This window comes from Spea bombifrons, chromosome 7 (assembly GCF_027358695.1).
Source record: "Spea bombifrons isolate aSpeBom1 chromosome 7, aSpeBom1.2.pri, whole genome shotgun sequence".
Taxonomy (NCBI): domain Eukaryota; kingdom Metazoa; phylum Chordata; class Amphibia; order Anura; family Pelobatidae; genus Spea; species Spea bombifrons.
The window spans coordinates 45,170,373-45,190,848 of record NC_071093.1 but is presented as its reverse complement, the minus strand read 5'-3'; the positions used below and the strand labels follow the sequence as shown (position 1 = coordinate 45,190,848).

Below are 20,476 nucleotides of genomic sequence, written 5' to 3'. Positions count from 1 at the left end.
GTTAAAAGGGATAATCCCCGAGATGACTTTTACATTTATTATACATGACCCAGGGCCAGCCCTGCCTGACCTTGTCGTTGTCCTTGTTCACGTGATCCCCGATGGCTTTGACCTCGTTGTGAAAGAGGTTGTGCTCCTCAATCTGATTCTCCAGGTTCGGGAGGTCCGTGGCGAAGCCTTGCTTGCTAAGCAGATCCTGCAAAAGTCATTCAATTAATTATACTTTAAAAAAAAAAGTCTAGGAGCCCCCCCACACCGCCGACGGGGTTAAAATGCATATCATGGGGCAGAGTGGCATTTAGGGGGTTAAAATGCATATCATGGGGCAGAGTGGCATATATGGGGGGTATAAGGCCTTTCTGGAGGCAGAGTGGCAAGCCTCGGGGGCAGATGTGCATAACTGGGGGGGGGGTGGCAAATAAAAGTAAATAAAAACAAAAAAATATATATTTTTCTCAATCACAGCTTTTATTTGATATGAAAAAAAATAGTTTACATGAATTAATATTTCTTATCACGAAGGATTCATCGCAGAAACTTTCAGGGTGAAACCCGATTTAGTTGTAAGAACGGATTTGGTTATTCCCGTTGTCCTTCCCCCCTAAAGAGAGGACCTTTTACTTAAACATACTGGGGGACCACCATGAAAAAAAAAAATAATAAATAATGTATCTGAAATCTGAATAAAATGGGACTTTTTCATCTAAAAATGTTTTGATTCCGTTATATTTAATGTATTTCATTTATTAGCCTTTTAACACTTTTGCTTTTTTTATTTGTATTATTTTAATACAAATAATGTGATAAAAGAATGTTTTATAGTTATTTGTACGGCACACGGTGTGACTCGGGTATGTCCTACCATCTTATCGTCGATGACGTTGCTCCAGTTGACTTTGGGAACTTGTCCTGCTGGGGCCGTTTGATTGTAAATCTGCTCGTGCTTCTTCTTCTGATTACCGACACGTTCCTTCAGCTGGCGGATACTGAAACGAGGACAGAAGATCGTTATGAAGAGAGGACACGGAGAAAGAACCCCCGAAAGCTCGTCAAACTTTACATCTCTTTCTAAGGCGGCCCAATAAAAAGTATCAACTTAGAGCAAAGACTCTGTTTCCTCGTGGGTTAACACGGCTCCTATGGTAAGGTGGGCTCCCATGACACGCGTCCTCCAAGAACGAGTCAAGGACTTAATTTTGAGAACACAAAAACAAGAAGTAATGGCTAAAAAGTGATGTTTTTTGGGGTTTTAAGTGGACTTCAGATACGGCCAAGTCTAGAATGAGTTCCACACAGGTCTCCTTCCGCGCTTCCGAAGGTGGCTCCCGTCCAGCCCCTCTAGAGAGCTGCGCCTGCTAGCGTCCGATCTCCTGGATTTCATTTACATTTTGGTCTTTTATCACTTTTTTTTATTTTTACTATTTCAGTTTATTTATAGAATGTTGGCAGATTCCGGTAACAGTTACCAGCATGTCTTTTTTGTGTGATTTTTTTTTCTGTGGCAATATATATAGTTAGTGTATATATATATATATGGTATATATAGTTAGTGTATATATATATTTATTGAGAAGATGTATTAAATGAGGCTGTAATATGTTCAGCTGACCGGACAAGAAGTCCGGCCGCTCAGGGCCAGTGTGTTCCGACCACCTGCTTCGGATCAAGTGTCTGCATACCGGCTATTTTTGTAAAGGAGGGATTTGTATGTCCTTTTATCTGCATTCACTAAATCCTCAAAACGAGTAACGGGGCGAGGTATCTTACGTCTTCATTATAACACGAGGCGAAAAAATATTCAAGTCTCAAAAATCCTGTCCTAATCCCTGCTTTCTTGTTATTAACTCATATTATATATTATATACTCTCCGGCCGTATAACTAATCCCGTCCTTATAACCCGTTATATCCTGTATATTCCTCATATTATATATTATATACTCTCCGGCCGTATAACTAATCCCGTCCTTATAACCCGTTATATCCTGTATATTCCTCATATTATATATTATATACTCTCCCCCCCCGTATAACTAATCCCGTCCTTATAACCCGTTATATTCCCTGTATATTCCTTATATTATATATTATATACTCTCCGGCCGTATAACTAATCCCGTCCTTTTAACCCGTTATATTCCTGTATATTCCTCATTTTATATACTCTCCGCCCTTATAACTAATCCCGTCCTTATAACCCGTTATATCCCTGTATATTCCTCATATTATATATTATATACTCTCCCCCCGTATAACTAATCCCGTCCTTATAACCCGTTATATCCTGTATATTCCTCATATTATATATTATATACTCTCCGGCCGTATAACTAATCCCGTCCTTATAACCCGTCATATCCCTGTATATTCCTCATATTATATATTATATACTCTCCGGCCGTATAACTAATCCCGTCCTTATAACCCGTTATATCCTGTATATTCCTCATATTATATATTATATACTCTCCGGCCGTATAACTAATCCCGTCCTTATAACCCGTTATATCCTGTATATTCCTCATATTATATATTATATACTCTCCCCCCCCGTATAACTAATCCCATCCTTATAACCCGTTATATCCCTGTATATTCCTCATATTATATATTATATACTCTCCCCCCGTATAACCCGTTATATCCCTGTATATTCCTCATATTATATATTATATACTCTCCGGCCGTATAACTAATCCCGTCCTTATAACCCGTTATATCCCTGTATATTCCTCATATTATATATTATATACTCTCCGGCCGTATAACTAATCCCGTCCTTATAACCCGTTATATCCTGTTTATTCCTCATATTATATATTATATACTCTCCCCCGTATAACTAATCCCGTCCTTATAACCCGTTATATCCCTGTGTATTCCTCATATTATATATTATATACTCTCCCCCCGTATAACTAATCCCGTCCTTATAACCCGTTATATCCCTGTATATTCCTCATATTATATATTATATACTCTCCGGCCGTATAACTAATCCCGTCCTTATAACCCGTTATATCCTGTATATTCCTCATATTATATATTATATACTCTCCCCGTATAACTAATCCCGTCCTTATAACCCGTTATATCCTGAATATTCCTCATATTATATATTATATACTCTCCGGCCGTATAACTAATCCCGTCCTTATAACCCCTTATATCCTGTATATTCCTCATATTATATATTATATACTCTCCGGCCGTATAACTAATCCCGTCCTTATAACCCGTTATATCCTGTATATTCCTCATATTATATATTATATACTCTCCCCCCGTATAACTAATCCCGTCCTTATAACCCGTTATATCCCTGTATATTCCTCATATTATATATTACCGTATATACTCTCCCCCGTATAACTAATCCCGTCCTTATAACCCCTTATATCCTGTATATTCCTCATATTATATATTATATACTCTCCGGCCGTATAACTAATCCCGTCCTTATAACCCGGTATATCCTGTATATTCCTCATATTATATATTATATACTCTCCGGCCGTATAACTAATCCCGTCCTTATAACCCGTTATATCCTGTATATTCCTCATATTATATATTATATACTCTCCGGCCGTATAACTAATCCCGTCCTTATAACCCGTTATATCCTGTATATTCCTCATATTATATATTATATACTCTCCCCACCGTATAACTAATCCCGTCCTTATAACCCGTTATATCCCTGTATATTCCTCATATTATATATTATATACTCTCCGGCCGTATAACTAATCCCGTCCTTATAACCCGTTATATCCTGTATATTCCTCATATTATATATTATATACTCTCCGGCCGTATAACTAATGCCGTCCTTATAACCCGTTATATCCCTGTATATTCCTCATATTATATATTATATACTCTCCGGCCGTATAACTAATCCCGTCCTTATAACCCGTTATATCCTGTATGTTCCTCCTATTATATATTATATACTCTCCGGGCGTATAACTAATCCCGTCCTTATAACCCGTTATATCCTGTATATTCCTCATATTATATATTATATACTCTCCGGCCGTATAACTAATCCCGTCCTTATAACCCGTTATATCCTGTATATTCCTCATATTATATATTATATACTCTCCCCCCGTATAACTAATCCCGTCCTTATAACCCGTTATATCCTGTATATTCCTCATATTATATATTATATACTCTCCGGCCGTATAACTAATCCCGTCCTTATAACCCGTTATATCCCTGTATATTCCTCATATTATATATTATATACTCTCCCCCGTATAACTAATCCCGTCCTTATAACCCGTTATATCCTGTATATTCCTCATATTATATATTATATAACACAGTTGTATAAGGTGAGATACTCACTCCTCTGATATCATGTCTGCCTGCGGGTGGTTGAGCTGACGAGCTAGAATGGCGTCCGTCTCCAGCACCACTATCAGTCTCTCGGACTCCGTCATGGTGTGCGCCGTCTGATCCTTGTAAATCACAGACTGAGAGGCGCGAATCTTATCCACATCCTGAAAAAAAACATTAGATATTTACTATTCATAACACTCCTTTAATACTGGATCCGTTCGGATCAGGACATTAACCCCTTCTTCCCAGAAATAATAATTTATTCCAGGTTCCTCCTAGAAACGCGTCGGTACATAAACAGGATGTAATCTGGGTACACCAAGCCCCTCCCTGCAGGTGCATTAGGCCACTCCCTATGGGTATACCAAGCCCCTCCCTGCAGGTGCATTAGGCCACTCCCTATGGATACATCAAGCCCCTCCCTGCAGGTGCATTAGGCCACTCCCTATAGGTACACCAAGCTCCTCCTTGCAGGTGCATTAGGCCCTCCCTGCAGGTACACCAAGCTCTTCCTTGCAGGTGCATTAGGCCACTCCCTATGGGTACATCCAGCTCCTTCCCCAGGTATATTAAGCCCCTCCCAGCAGGTGAATTAACGCCCATCACACATAAACCTCACAGCGTTAACATCTTCGTATGGAACAAACATATAGTTCAAACTCAGGACAGCGTTGAGGTGCACCTGCTTTGTCTCAGGTGTTCCTGTCATCCCTCTGGGGCCCCTTTACCCTCCCTGTCTCAGTTTGTGAGCTTCTAAAACACATTAAACCGACATTAAGAGCCGATGGAGTTTTATTCCGGGACCCTGACGCTGGGAAGCCGCCCCGGTGCCCACTCCTCCCACCCATCCCGGGTACCTTCTGCAGCTTGGAGTCGGTGTCCACCACGTTGCGCTCCACCTGGTCGGCATTCTTCTGCAGCCTCTCGATGAGCTCCGAAAGCTCCTTGCTGGAGACGCTGGAGAAGGAGAGAGAAGGAGAGCTAACGTCAGCCAGGCAGAACATGTTCTCCTCTATCCTTCCCAGCCCTGGGCTGGGAGCTCTGCGGGACGGGGCCCGGTGCCAGGAGCCTCCTGCGCGGCCGGGCGCTTCGCCAGCTCATTAGCCGCTGACTCACCGCCGCCTTTTGTATTACTTTATAAACTATGTGTGAGTTTCAGCCAGATGGGACGAGAGCCGCGCGCTTTGGCCGGCACGCTCGGCATCACCCTTGTTATTTCCACGGTCTGAACAGCCAACGGTGCCACCCCGGAGCCTTCGCCTGCTGTAAACACGGCTTGCATGAGCACCCCACACACGCGTGTATATCCCGTGTAACATACGCTTTTTAAACACTATGTTCCTTCAGGGCTGAGTCACCTTAGAGGGAACACCTGGAATTCCTTTTTACCCCAGGGGCTATTGTTACACTGCAGATCCAGTGCCAAGGGCACTCCAGCTCTCAGCACCCTCAGCTCACACGTTGGCCTCTCCAGACTGTGTGATCCTGAGAATCTGGGAATAGGGGTAATGCGTTGGCCCTAAAATATAATGTTTTCAGGCAGCTGCATATTCGCCGTTTGTTACGGAATAATCAAAAACGCATGAGAATAAATATATAGGAGAAAGAAATACCCTGATTTATCAGAAAACACTACAGCTGCGTATCAGCCATTTGTATGATTCCCGCTCTGTTATCTGATCCCCGATCTACTAAACCCCCCGACTCCTTATCATACTGCCTGTGGGGAACAATAGAATGCCTACGTCTTAATCACCCAGCCGGACTCTCTGGCTAATTAAAGTCTATGAAGGAACGAACTTCCTGGGGTTATTACTATATACAGCGCTGGGGGGGTTATATTACTGTATACAGCGCTGGGGGGTTATATTACTGTATACAGCGCTGGGGGTTATATTACTGTATACAGTGCTGGGGGGTTATATTACTGTATACAGTGCTGGGGGTTATATTACTGTATACAGCGCTGGGGGGTTATATCACTGTATACAGCGCTGGGGGGTTATATTACTGTATACAGTGCTGGGGGTTATATTACTGTATACAGTGCTGGGGGGTTATATTACTGTATACAGTGCTGGGGGGTTATATTACTGTATACAGTGCTGGGGGTTATATTACTGTATACAGCGCTGGGGGGTTATATCACTGTATACAGCGCTGGGGGGTTATATTACTGTATACAGTGCTGGGGGTTATATTACTGTATACAGTGCTGGGGGGTTATATTACTGTATACAGCGCTGGGTGTTATATTACTGTATACAGCGCTGGGGGTTATATTACTGTATACAGTGCTGGGGGGTTATATTACTGTATACAGCGCTGGGGGGTTATATTACTGTATACAGCGCTGGGGGTTATATTACTGTATACAGCGCTGGGGGTTATATTACTGTATACAGCGCTGGGGGTTATATTACTGTATACAGCGCTGGGGGTTATATTACTGTATACAGCGCTGGGGGTTATATTACTGTATACAGCGCTGGGGGGTATATTACTGTATACAGCGCTGGGGGTTATATTACTGTATACAGCGCTGGGGGTTATATTACTGTATACAGCGCTGGGGGTTATATTACTGTATACAGCGCTGGGGGTTATATTACTGTATACAGTGCTGGGGGGTTATATTACTGTATACAGCGCTGGGGGGTATATTACTGTATACAGCGCTGGGGGGTATATTACTGTATACAGCGGTGGGGGGTATATGACTGTATACAGCGGTGGGGGGTATATGACTGTATACAGCGCTGGGGGTTATATTACTGTATACAGTGCTGGGGGGTTATATTACTGTATACAGTGCTGGGGGGTTATATTACTGTATACAGTGCTGGGGGTTATTTTACTGTATACAGCGCTGGGGGTTATATTACTGTATATACAGTGCTGGGGGGTATATTACTGTATACAGCGCTGGGGGTTATTTTACTGTATACAGCGCTGGGGGGTTATATTACTGTATACAGCGCTGGGGGTTATATTACTGTATACAGCGCTGGGGGTTATATTACTGTATACAGCGCTGGGGGTTATATTACTGTATACAGCGCTGGGGGTTATATTACTGTATACAGCGCTGGGGGTTATATTACTGTATACAGCACTGGGGGTTATATTACTGTATACAGCGCTGGGGGTTATATTACTGTATACAGCGCTGGGGGTTATATTACTGTATACAGCGCTGGGGGTTATATTACTGTATACAGCGCTGGGGGGTTATATTACTGTATACAGCGCTGGGGGTTATATTACTGTATACAGCGCTGGGGGTTATATTACTGTATACAGCGCTGGGGGTTATATTACTGTATACAGCGCTGGGGGTTATATTACTGTATACAGCGCTGGGGGTTATATTACTGTATACAGCGCTGGGGGGTTATATTACTGTATACAGTGCTGGGGGGTTATATTACTGTATACAGCGCTGGGGGGTTATATTACTGTATACAGCGCTGGGGGTTATATTACTGTATACAGCGCTGGGGGTTATATTACTGTATACAGCGCTGGGGTTTATATTACTGTATACAGCGCTGGGGGTTATATTACTGTATACAGCGGGGGGGTTATATTACTGTATACAGCGCTCGGGGTTATTACTGTATAAAGGATGCTTGGAGTCACAGATGTGGAAATCTCCTGGCTCGGCCGGCGACCTTGAGCCTGGTCTGTAAATGCAGGACCTGACGTTTCACCCACGATGGACGATTCTGCTGCCAAAGTGCTAAATCTCTGACTATGATTACAAGATCTCCCCATTACGTGCCAACAGTCCCGCGTTTTAAAGCGGGCCAGATTTCCCCGTGCTTGTTCTGGTCTGATGTCTTTGCTTCCGCAGAGCTTTTACAAAGAGGTCACCCTGCCTCTTAATTATCAATCAATGATATTCTCATAAGTTATAGAGATACGAAGAGACACTTTACTGGAAGAGTGGTAGATAAGTGGAGCAGCCTCCCAGCAGAGGTGGTAGAGGGTAATACAGTGAGGGGATATAAACATGCATGGGATAGACATACGGCTCCTGAATCTAAGACGAGACCAACGACTGATTAAGGTTTGAGTCGTTACAGCGGGAGAAACGGGCGAGTATTAGATACATTGGATCTGGATACATTACAGCCAATTCTTAATGATTTTTGATCAATGCTGAAAGCTGCGAGTTAGGACCCACATCGGGGCATTTCGGCAGTAATTCTGACAGTTGGGTGGTATGTAGGAACCAACCATCTGAGGCTCTAAACCCCTGCGGGTGCCAAAGTCCCATCGCACCTGTGTTAACCCTTTCAGGCTCCTAAACACGCATCGACTTGCAAAATACCGCACTTCTTCTCATAACCAAATACAAAACTTTCTAAAGTTCCCGGGGGGGAAATATTTCCAACGAACACGTTTGGTTAAAAATAAAAGTAGATTCTCGGAGGATCCCGAGGCCATCCTGACTCCTGGCCCATTCTGAGGGTTTTGTTGTAACTTATCCAAGTTTTGCTGCTTGCTGGGACACAGACAACGAGCAGGGTAACCGTCACGGAGACAGAAAAATGTTAAAAAATGAGAAAAAAAAACATGTTTTTTAAATGTCTTTTCCCCTTTTCACCCAGTTCTTGAGCAGCTGTCCATGATGTATTACTGTTACCCTCGACCTTACTTTCTATTGGTTGGTGTGACATCAAAGTGTCCCAACGGCCAATAGGAATCACTGTATGTCTTAAATGTTGCATTGCAAATATCTGTTGCTACATATAATTTGTTGCAATTTTTTAACTTTTTGGCTTTTGCAGAGCTTTTACAAAGAGGTCACCCTGCCTCCTAATTGTGCATCAGTGATGTTCTCATACTTATTACTGCAGACCTGATCCGGACTTCTTACTCCAGGAACCATATCGATAAACCAGATTAGAGTCAACACCTTTCATTGCCTAGATAGTAACAGTCAAGGTTTAGCAGACATGGCCTCCTCCTTTTGGCCAACTCAAGGATCTCCCTGGCACAATATCGAAACAATATGACATCAACTTGACCGTCTCTGAAGACCCAAGCGGAGTCTCCAGTTGATGCCATCAGGTTGCGGCTTGGAGGTCTCCTGTTCTGGTGGTGTTTCTATAGCTTCCCACCCTGATAGCCAGTTGAGGCGCCACGGTTAAGGTAGAAGAAGTCGCGTGTAGGAAATCTTCTCCCTGCGAAGACTCCTCAAAGGGAAATCGTATTATCCCAGGCAGGTCGGAGCCTGTTGGATGAATTCTTTATAAAATATTTTAGCTTTTAATTTATGCCTGACACATATTCACGATTGTCGAAGGGGAGGTCACCGGATCTCCCAGCTTCACGTTCCTTAAACAAACCCACTTAAGCTACGCCATGGTGGTCGTCGAAAGGCCAATAATTCAGCTGGAGGTTCAGGATAGACTTCCACCCGAGGCCCAAACCCAGAACTTGTTTCTTTTTTTCCCCATTGATACATTGTGTTTGGCCAACATAGAATTAAATGTAAAGTTAGAGGTTCTCCAGATAGACCTCTGAGGTCCCGAAAGCTTCTGTCTCTCGTCACTGCGGAGCGTCTAGATGCATCATCATTTCCCAGCTCTCCGTAACTTCAAGCAGCACAAAGCCTTTCAATACAGTCTACGACACAGAAGCCGTAGTGTAAATGGACCAGTTTGGGGAAATCAGAGATCTCCTTTGTAACCGGCCCATTGAGCAGCGGCACACCGGGGGGCCTGGTCACCCAAGAAGGCCATCAGTCCTCCAGTTTTGCTGGAGAGGGCGGACTGCCCCAGGACTTGCCGCCATTCCTGGGATCATCCAGGCTCCAGCTACCCGGAGCCCTCTCTTCTAGGAGATTCCACAACTTTTCACCGAAGACCCGGAGAAGAGGCACCAAATTCACCAAAATTCTTTTAAAAAAATGGTTTGAACTCAAATAGTCCCCACTTTATACCAACTTTATACTTTATACCAACGCTTCCCCCGATACCTTCCTGTCTTCACAGAGTCCTCTCAACAGAATAACATAAGAAAGACCAATAAACGTTAACGAGGCATAAAATCCCACGTCTTCACCAATAAACGCCTCATTAATCCCAAAGTTTCATAAATAGGAAGGAAAAGCCTGAACTCGGTGGGAATGTTTTTGGTCCCTCTATTTCTTTTGTTGCCATGAAACGATGGGCAATTCCCATGAAGTCATTCCCAGCCCAAATATTTGCTTTGGATTGTAATTTACTCTCTTTTACACATTTTAGTATTGCTGATATCTTCTCGCTGTCCTCTATGATGATCTAATAATACCACTTCCTCATAGCTGTAAGTAAGTATACCTTGAAGTGTGGATGGGAACTTTAAAAATGACCCTTGGGCCCTACGTTTGGTCAAAGATATCACCAAGGAACATCCACGTGTGGTGCTCTGACCAGAGAGAGGAAGTGGGTGTGTCTTACACACACAAAATGGCTCCCCACATGCATCCGTTTCCTACGGAGAAAACAGTCCAAAGCCAGCTTTACAGGCGCTATAATGGTAACTTGGTCCTGCGCAGACCAGTCCGTTTTATTGGTAGACCCCCGGGCAGTATAAAGGGGGATGAGAGGATTTTAACAATATATTTTCAGATTTGGAAGGAAACGACTTCATCAGATAAAAATGAGTATTTATTTCTGTATAAGAGCCTTCTGGTAAATGAATACTTGGGTGAAGAGTGTTAGCTCTTGGAGTTAGGGAGCACCCTTTTATTTCTGTAAATGCGAACGTATATTAGACATTAGAAATATAAACAGGGATTTAACAAAGTATGGGGGGGGGTCTTGTTTCAGAGAACGAGAAAAGTTACAAGAGACCGGAATCTAACACTAGAGGGTAGTAGATAAGTGGAACAGCCTCCTGGCAGATGTGGCAGAGGGTATTAAACATGCATGGGATAGACATACGGCTCCTGAATCTAAGACGAGACCAACGCAGAAATATTTAAACCACCGACTACAGGTCGTCATGTAAACGACGTGTGAAATATTCTGCATGGCGCGGATCTCATCTATAATTCAGATCCTCTTCACCGGATAATCTTGTAGAGCAGGGCGTTGGCGGCAGATACAATGTATCATCCAAGCATTAATAAAGTTTATTTTTTTGACCCTGCTGTCACATTTCCTTTGATTTAAGACAGCGAGCACGGACACTCCTTTCCGATTGAAAGATAAATGTCTTTTTTTGTCGCTGTAACTGTCCCGATAGAAATCCCTCTATCCTCATAAACATTCCGTACGAGAATTTATATTACTTTCAAATCCTTGATTTAGAATTTTTTTAAAAAGTTACCTTTTTTGTCCCAAATGCGTTTTTTTTCAATTTACTGTGATAAAAAAATATATTAACTCATCAATTAAAGCCGCTGTTCCACCAACTCTGATGAGGCTAACCCTCGATTTCACCAATAACCAGAAATAACCGGAAAAATGCCCTCTTAAAACAGAAAAGGCCGGTAATGGCATTACGCAGACGTGTCCAGAGAACGGGGAAACATCTATGTCTCCCGAAAGCACAACAAGTATTTACATTTTTTGTTCAAGAAGCCCAAAGTCCACACAGTCAATAAAAAGCCTGAATTATACTATTTTCGTGGGTTTTTTTTTTCTTTGTTATCCTCATTTTTCATACATTTTATTGGAATTAATCATTACACGTAACCAGCAATATTATTGCAATTATTTTAAAAAAAGAAACATCTCTTATTCTAATCTAATTATTCATTATAAAATTAATCAATATATCCTATTTTCTGCATTCTTTTCTAGAGCCCGGGAGACCAAAGGAGTCGATCCCAGAGCCAAGGATCATTCGATTTAATCAAGAGCCCGAGAGGCCGAAGGAGTCAATCCCAGAGCTACTGATCAATCGCTTTAATCTGGAGCCCGAGAGACCAGAGAAGACGATCCCAGAGTAATCGCTTTAATCTTAACAGCGCCTATAAAAACCCATTTAACCGTCAGAAGCTCCTCGAGAGAGGACGGGTGTCCTAAAAATTAGACAAGTGATTTTATAAGGAGGGGTCAGGGCTAATAGCACCATATTGGGAGTGACGCATGTTTAAAAGACATTTTTATTATAATTTGACCTTTAAAGGCATCTGTCATTCAGTAATAAGTGGGCAACGTCGCTACGTTCAGTAATTTATAATAATAATTATGGCATTTAATATTTAATATATTATTGCAAATAATAATAATAATCAAAAATAAAAATAATAATAATTAAATATGTAGAATAAATTATATATTTGAACATTTTCTTCTTTGCCGCCAAGTGCCATTTTTAAGAATCTTTAAACATGTACATGAAAATGTACTACCTAGTAATTAAATTACTAAGATAATATGTTATAATCATTTAATTACACTATTTAAATGCGTATTTATTTGTAATAACATTTGCAGAGTCGCCATTTAAGTTCCGTTTGATAGATAAGTTTCGAGTATTGACTAAGAAATGTGTTTTTTTATGTAAAGTTTTATAAATAAGATTTTATAACATTTCCCAGAGCTATGTATGAATCATTAATTGCAAACATTCCGGTTAGACTGCAAAAACCTAATAAACTCTACAACCTGCTATCTTAGTCACTGGAAGCGCTAAACTTTATCTCAATTTATATAGATTTAAGTTTTGCGTAAACTGAAGGATGGGGGGGGCGGAAAAAGACATGGAATCAATAAGAATTTTTTTCCAGGACATGGGTAAAAGTTTTCGTCCAGCTCTAGGACTATAAACTGTCCGACAGCCCTGCGAGTGAATCGTATTCTTCTTACTGGAATTACTGCATTGTCCTGAAACCAGTTGAACTAACCATGGTTCCCTTTAGGACTTGTCCACCCCGAAGGTCAGGACAGGTCACAAGGTCTCAAGATGGTAAACACCATCATATCACGTAACTACAGCATGGCCTCCGGGGTCAGACATCATGGTCCAGGATCGAGGGCCATTGGGGCCATTGGTTGGCTCATGTACGGCTTGTATTACCCCTGCACAAATAATAATAAATTCTGCGCACACACTACACATCACCATTAGCGTACGAGCCGGGCTCCTTCTACCCGATTCAGGGGTCCAGTCTTATAGTGGAAAGTCCAGTAACTGACCAGTTTGTCCATTCCAATTGGCACGTGCATTTCTCCTTGGTGACAAACACTGATTATTGATGCCCAGTAGTTTAGCAAAACCCCTCTGGCAACCCAACCTGCACTACTGGTTTGCCTTCTCTGTCACATGAAATTGAGTGCCTCCCAAGTGTCCCTGTTTGGGTCCTAAATCCCTGTGGCCCTTTTTTCTTCCTATGTGCCCCTCTACCTACCCTGATGCCCCCTTTCCTTCCCTAATGCCCTCCCCTATGCCACTCTTTCCTGCTCCAATACCCCTCTCTTTCCTCCCCTGATGCCCCTCTTTTCTAGGAGGTCAGAATGTTTGCTGGGTATGAGGGGATCGCAGGCTTCTACGGCTCTTAAAGCCCCGATAATGTGAAAAACCAGGAAAGGGCTGAAAAAGTAAACAGGGTAAATAAGACACATCAGCTTCTAAATGCCCCACTCAGTTACACAAATAACCCCGGCCCAGCCACGTCTCCAACCACACATCCCAAAAAGTGTCCCTTCTATGACCATTTATGACCCCTCACCCTGCCCAATCTCGTAACACATATAACACAAATTGGGCAGCCATCAGAAGAGAAAATGAGGGTCCTGCGGGACCCTCTGGCAGAAATAATCTCAAGGCACCCGTCCGGTTCGGGTCTATGGGCGTTTCTGGGGCATGATGTTCCAAATCCAGGGGAGGCTGTACACGGAATAGCGAATACAGCGCATGAAATAACCCAAGGAGGGCTAATGTGTCTAAATCCATATACCGCGGGCATCCTTAAATACTCCCCCCTTCGTGGCAGGGAATCTATACATTTACGTAAAACTCATACTTTATGACCTCAAGTTAATTTATAATTTCAGCCAATAAATGGCTTACATATTTATATTTTCTCATTGTCTCCAGGAACATTTTATCTGGAAAAATAATGTGTTTATTTACTTAAAATCAATAATGTCTAAGATGGTTATTGAACCAAAAAAAAACATTTACAAGGAGAATCCCTGAAGGTCCCGGGTTCGGCCCCCGCTTCGCCGCCGTGTTATGTTTGCTCCAGGCGAGACAACGTTGCAGAGCGCAGAGTGAGTCAACCCGAGACGCAAAAATTCTCAGAATCCGCAGAATTTGTCACCGCACCCACTGGAAGATGTCACCAAAAGCCTCGAAATCTGCTGCCGGGCAGAGGGGTATATGGGTGTGTGCGTGAAAAAGCCCGGCGATCAGGTTTAACTTCTCACGTTACTCCCACAGCAACAGAAAAAGTCTGCAATATTAGCAAAATAATAAAAATAATAATTGCATTTATCTGCAGAGCCGCCGTTGCTGTCAGTCATGTGATATTTTGGGAGACTTTCCCGGCTCAAACACCACACTGAGCTGATGCTTTATGGCGATGCTAATGAACTCCGTTCCTCCATAGACTTCCATTAGCCAGAGAGTCCATCTGGGTTATATAAGACTGAGCCATTCTATTGTTCCCCGCAGGCAGTATGATAAGGAGTCGGGGGGTTTAGTAGATCGGGGCTCAGATAACAGAGCGAGAATCATACAAACGGCTGATATGCAGCTGTAGTGTTTTCTGTTCCTTGAAGAATCGCGACTCCCGGTTAAATCAAAGTGTTTGCTTCTCCTGTATTTTTATTCCCATGCGTTTTTGATTATGAAGCACATTCCATAACTTTAAGAATAAAGAACGTTTAGGTCAACAGGGCCAAGTATCTGAAAAAGTATCCAGGATCGTGCAGAGATGCACCGCATGGGGTAATTAGAAGAATGCCCCTCCTGTCCGCCGGAGAGAGCTGTATTCTGGAGGGCCGGAGAGATGAGAGCCGCATGAGAGACGTATTAATGCTCATGGCGCTCGGGGCGCTAATATCACTCGATACTGTATCCTGAGCCCTGTATACGTTATAACAAAGTTACCAATGTTTAAAGATCTGCCAATCAGGAGGAGGAGGCCAGGTGCATGCTGGGTACTAGCGTGTTTTATACACTTGACACTGGATCCACTCTTTTAAATACTTCACATTTTTTACACTCTTGCGGCTGAAATATTTCGATTGACGTTTATATAAAATACGATCAGAATTCAGCTTTGGGGTGAAATGTAAGTAAATGAGAGGAATCTCTTCATATTCAGGCGTTTCGCTCGTCATTTTTCTGAGTTCTATTAAAAATAATTCATATTAAGTTATTTAATCGCTGGTCTAAACGCCATTAGATGCCTGCAGCGCAGATACACTGATATATCCAATAAATTCTTTCCAATAACCCTCCCACTGAAATAATCTCGCCAGCATCCCCCCCATGTTTTCGATGACCCAGGTCAGGGTCCGATTCTCTGCACCCTCCGTTATCTGACGGCCGAGACCCATCCCAGGTCTCCTTCTAACGGAAAAACATTTCGGAACATCCAGCCTATCCTTCTGGACCGGATCTAATTCTTATAAACCCAGGATTTCAGCCCAAAAATGCATTCATGGGCAACTCTCTTCACAACTGTTAAAGGGTTAATATCTTAAGGTCCACTCATTTAGAAAGTTCCAGAATAAGATCGGATGAAACAATTACTTTCAACCCCTGTGATTTACTAAACGCTGATAAACAGTGAGAAACTTTGTATCCTCAACACATATCGACTTTTATACGGTTTCTTTGAAAAAAAGAAACAGTCAATTTGGGGGCAATATCAGTGATTAAAAAAGAAGAACAAAAAAATCTTTCACGCCCTGAAAATGGCCAAAAGCTGATTTTTTTTACCCCAAAAAACTATCATATGAACTATAAAACAATTCCATATTCTTTACGATACTTTAATCGCAGATTTTGGTTACCTGTTGCTTGTACTTAGATAAAATATCCCATCGTGCACCTGAAAACCTCTTCCTATATTACCGTATATATAATAATATATAATAATGTTTTTTAGAACTGGCTCAGACTATTGATTTACTAATTAACCCTTTCCTGTATTTAATCATATAGTTTACTCTCCGTTGGTTGATATGAGGGGTCATTGTGACGGTATCTCCATAACCTCTCCGAATGACGAGGACGCTAACAACGCTCCGTCTCTAATCCCGCGAGCGACATGAAAACCAACGCCAGCGTCCTTCTGGCAAAATATTATTTCCCAGACAAAAGAACCTTTTCTTTCCTGCAAAGGAAAATCTGAACCCAAAGACGCGGAGGAGAAAGAGGAGCTCCTTGTCAGGGCTGGCAGCCACAGACTCTTCTAAATATAATATAATCGCCTAGAAATAAAAGAATTATTTTGGGTTTTTGTATAAGAAAACCCTGAAAAAGTGTATTAGAGGACAAGAGGACCAACAGATTCCCCCAAAAAATGTAACCCCTGGTTTGATACATTGTAGCTCTGTAGTGTTCTTCCTTATGGAATCCCCCATCGCTGGCCCATTGACCTTGAGCCAAAAAGGTCAAAGTGCCCCCCCACCCACTCCCAAACTGGACCTCCAGTAGAAGCATGGAGAACCTGTACAAGGTGCATTTCCTAACTCCGGAAGGTACGGGAGTCTCAATGCTTCCTCGCCTAGTTTGCGTTATGAAGGGCTGGCCGCGGGGAGCTTCTCCTACAGGAAGGGCTGAGCCGGCCTCGTATAATTTATAGCTAAATCCGGCATCCAGTTTAAGTTTCAGCCTCCCACGTTTGTAGAATCTTCAAGGACATTTGGGTATCTGCAGGTTACTTAAGCCTTTCATTTCTATAGAACACAAGGATCTCACGGTTACCACCAATCATGATGTCATCCACACTGGCAAAAAAAAGATCATATGAGATCAGAAAACAACTTCCTTCCATCCACTGACGTTTTCTCAAACCAAGTTTGAAATATTGAGCAATACTTTCTACAGAAATCCAGAGTCCTACTGTGCCTACTTCTCCAATTAGAACTCTGGTTAAAATGGTTAATTAATGGTTAATAAAGTTTTCTTCTTCCTAAAAAAAGGAGCTTTAAAGTTCTTGATGCAGTAAATTTAATAAAAAGCAAAGACCGGTTCTCAAACTGGTTCTCCGTGACTAAATTTCACGTTCATCATTCATTCCAGGTGACTTTAAAGCGAGGGCGTGGACGGCCATTTACACATTGTCAAAATTCCGAAAAAAAACAAAAAACATTTGGAGTTTTGAGGACCACGATGGCCCCAAAATACGCCAATTTTATTGAAAAAAAGTACTGAAATAAGTCACTAAAAACGTTTAGAATAATCAATTTTTTCTATCATTTTTTATCGAATATCTGCACATATTTTGTATCTAAATGTTTAAAAATTCAAACCTCTTAGTTTTTTTTATAGGGTTTTTATTTTAATTAAAAAAAAAAAAAACCAGGGCCCACATCTAACCCACCCGTGTCCGAGTCTTGCACCAGTTATAAAGCAAATAAAAATTATTTTAAAAAAAAGATACAAATGATCGACCAATCAGGAAAAACCTGAAAATCACTGATAGGTTGTAAATATAAGAGAGGAAAGCACAAATATATGCGTGCTGCCAATATTCTGAGTCACCCCTCAGTCTCCACCCTGGCTGTAGACCAGGTGGGGTTTCCACATTCTTCCCAAATATGAGGTCCACCCTCTTATGTGTGAAAGGTGTCACCGTGCTCATCGTGCTGCCCCGGGACACACCTACAAGCCATTCATCGCCCTGCACGCCTCTTAAGAGTTACGATTACTTAACAAGTGTTTCCATAGAAACCAGAAGAATCTTCCACAATGTGAATATCACGTCTACATTCCCTACTTACAGATGAGTACCAGTATCTCCAGTTCTGCAGAACCACAATAAGGTCACCACACCAAGGTCAAGACTGGTCTTAAATGCGCGTTGACTCCACCGTCCATAAGATAACTTCCCATCTTGGCCAAAAATAATAGAAAAATAAGTCCAAATTTGGACATTCGGAGGTTGCTTGAGCCTGTCCTACGTCTCTATAACACAAGGATCCCACTTCTGCCACCAATTAGGATTTCTTATGCACAGGCAAAGAGATTACAATGAGATCAACCGATCCAAAGTACCGTGGGATTTATTACATTTTTCACTCTTCTCACTCGCAAACCCATTGGGTGAGTGTGAGTGGGTTAGAGTTTGTATATTTTTGGCCCTCTATAGAAACATAGATATCGACAATCACTAAGAACCCGTCTAGTCGCCCGTTTCTCCTGCTGTAACGACTCAAACCTTAATCAGTCGTTGGTCTCGTCTTAGATTCAGGAGCCGTATGTCTATCCCGCGCATGTTTAATACCCTCACTGTATTACCCTCTACCACTTCGGAATATGGAGTATGGAGGGCCAAGGACACTACTGAGACCCTGAAGGGGGCCAAATGCAACCCTAAAATATAGGCTTTTTGTTCCTCAAACAAACAAATGATATTTGTAAAATGTATCCAGACACCGACGGCAACGCTGGGGATCCCCGTAAATAAAGGAATAATAATAATAATAATAACAATAATAATAATAATAACCCAAAAGCCATCCCAGGAATTCATTTACGCCACAAAAATAAATCCGACGTAAACTCATTGAGAAAACAACCGTGAGAAATTCATCCCAGGGAGTCAGAATCGCCTATTCATATAAACACATCGCGTGCGGGGGGGGGTATTACTGTGACCCCGGGGTACAGCCAGTTACCCCACAATGTATACGGATGTACTTTAACCCTTGCATTTCCAGCAGGGTTACAATGCATAATTGTTTGAAGTCTAATGAAATTCAGGTATAATGTTTCTGTTTCGCATTTATAATAAAAGTATCGGAGCGGAGGGACGGACAGAACGCAGCGAGGGTAGCGGCAGCATTAAGGGGCGCAGAAGGGGCAGTTAAATTAGGTGCCCTGGCATCCATGGTAGAGAAGATACTCCACACCTGCGTCCATCCGTGGGACAAAAGGGTAGGGGCAGGTGCTGGGGTAAGATTCGGGCGACGTCCGGCCATCATTTTATGGATCTTCTGACTACAACTCCCATCAATCTCAGCCAGCCGGTGGTCTGTTCATTTTATGAGAGCTGCAGTCCCCACATTAAATATAACATTTACCCCCGGGGGTCTACGCAATGATCGGGGGTCTACGCAATGATCCCTCTGAGGGCCCTAGTGGCTGTGATTACCCTGGCTCTCACAGAGTTAAATCGTACACAGTGGCATATTTACACAGAGCTTGCAGTTTATACCCCCCCCTCCAGCCAGAAGTAGGTAATGTAACCCCCCAGACCCTGCACAGGGGTAAATACTCACACTTTGGGTTGGATCGCGGAGTTGCTGGGGCTGTATTTGCCCGTGTTTCGCTTTCTGAATAAGGAGTTCATGTTGGCAGTGCCCTCCGGGTGCAGAAACGTTCCAGGACTGGGCGCTGGGGCACCTTCCTAACCTGCGCTGGCTGAGGGTGCTGCGGGTGCTGCTGAGGCGCTGGGTGTCCCCTGGGTGCTGGCTGCAGGTTTGGGAGGAAAGTAATCACAGAGACTGGGGATCCTGCTCTACAGGTAGGAGAGGGGAGGAGAGGGAGCTGCCCCTGCTACCTGCTGGGAGGGGCGGGTGACACAGGGGCAGGTACCGCTCACTGTACAGGGAAGAGTTTAACCCCGTGAGTGCTGGCTGAAACAGGGGGCAGGTACCGCTCACTGTACGGGGAAGAGTTTAACCCCGTGAGTGCCGGCTGAAACATGGGGCAGGTACCCCTCACTGTACAGGGAAGAGTTTAACCCTGTGAGCGCCGGCTGAAACATGGGGCAGGTACCGCTCACTGTATGGGGAAGAGTATAGGGTAGGGTTAGGCGACACACTGGGCAGGTGTTGTAGACTGTACAGGGAAGGGTTAACTCTATGTGGGGCAGCTGACACACTAGAGAGTTACTGTATACTGTATAGGGTAGAGTAAGCGGACACACTGGGAAAGTGCTGTTGAGAGAGAACCGGGCATAGAAGGGGTTAACCCTGCTTTGTTTTGGGAGT

General features: G+C 42.9%; 1 protein-coding gene across 1 annotated transcript in view; it reads right to left on the bottom strand.

Annotated features, from left to right (window-relative positions):
• The window catches only part of PPL (periplakin), a 31,664-nt gene extending 11,671 nt beyond the window's left edge, over positions 1-19,993 (bottom strand). Inside the window, exons 1-5 of the mRNA XM_053470485.1 lie at positions 19,763-19,993; positions 5,213-5,312; positions 4,362-4,516; positions 863-986; positions 71-196 (exon numbers count right to left, since the gene is read on the bottom strand). Of these exons, the coding sequence (XP_053326460.1) occupies positions 71-196; positions 863-986; positions 4,362-4,516; positions 5,213-5,312; positions 19,763-19,833 (576 nt within the window). The 5' untranslated portion in view covers positions 19,834-19,993. The remainder of the gene's footprint in view (positions 1-70; positions 197-862; positions 987-4,361; positions 4,517-5,212; positions 5,313-19,762) is intronic.
• Positions 19,994-20,476: the final 483 nt, after the last annotated feature.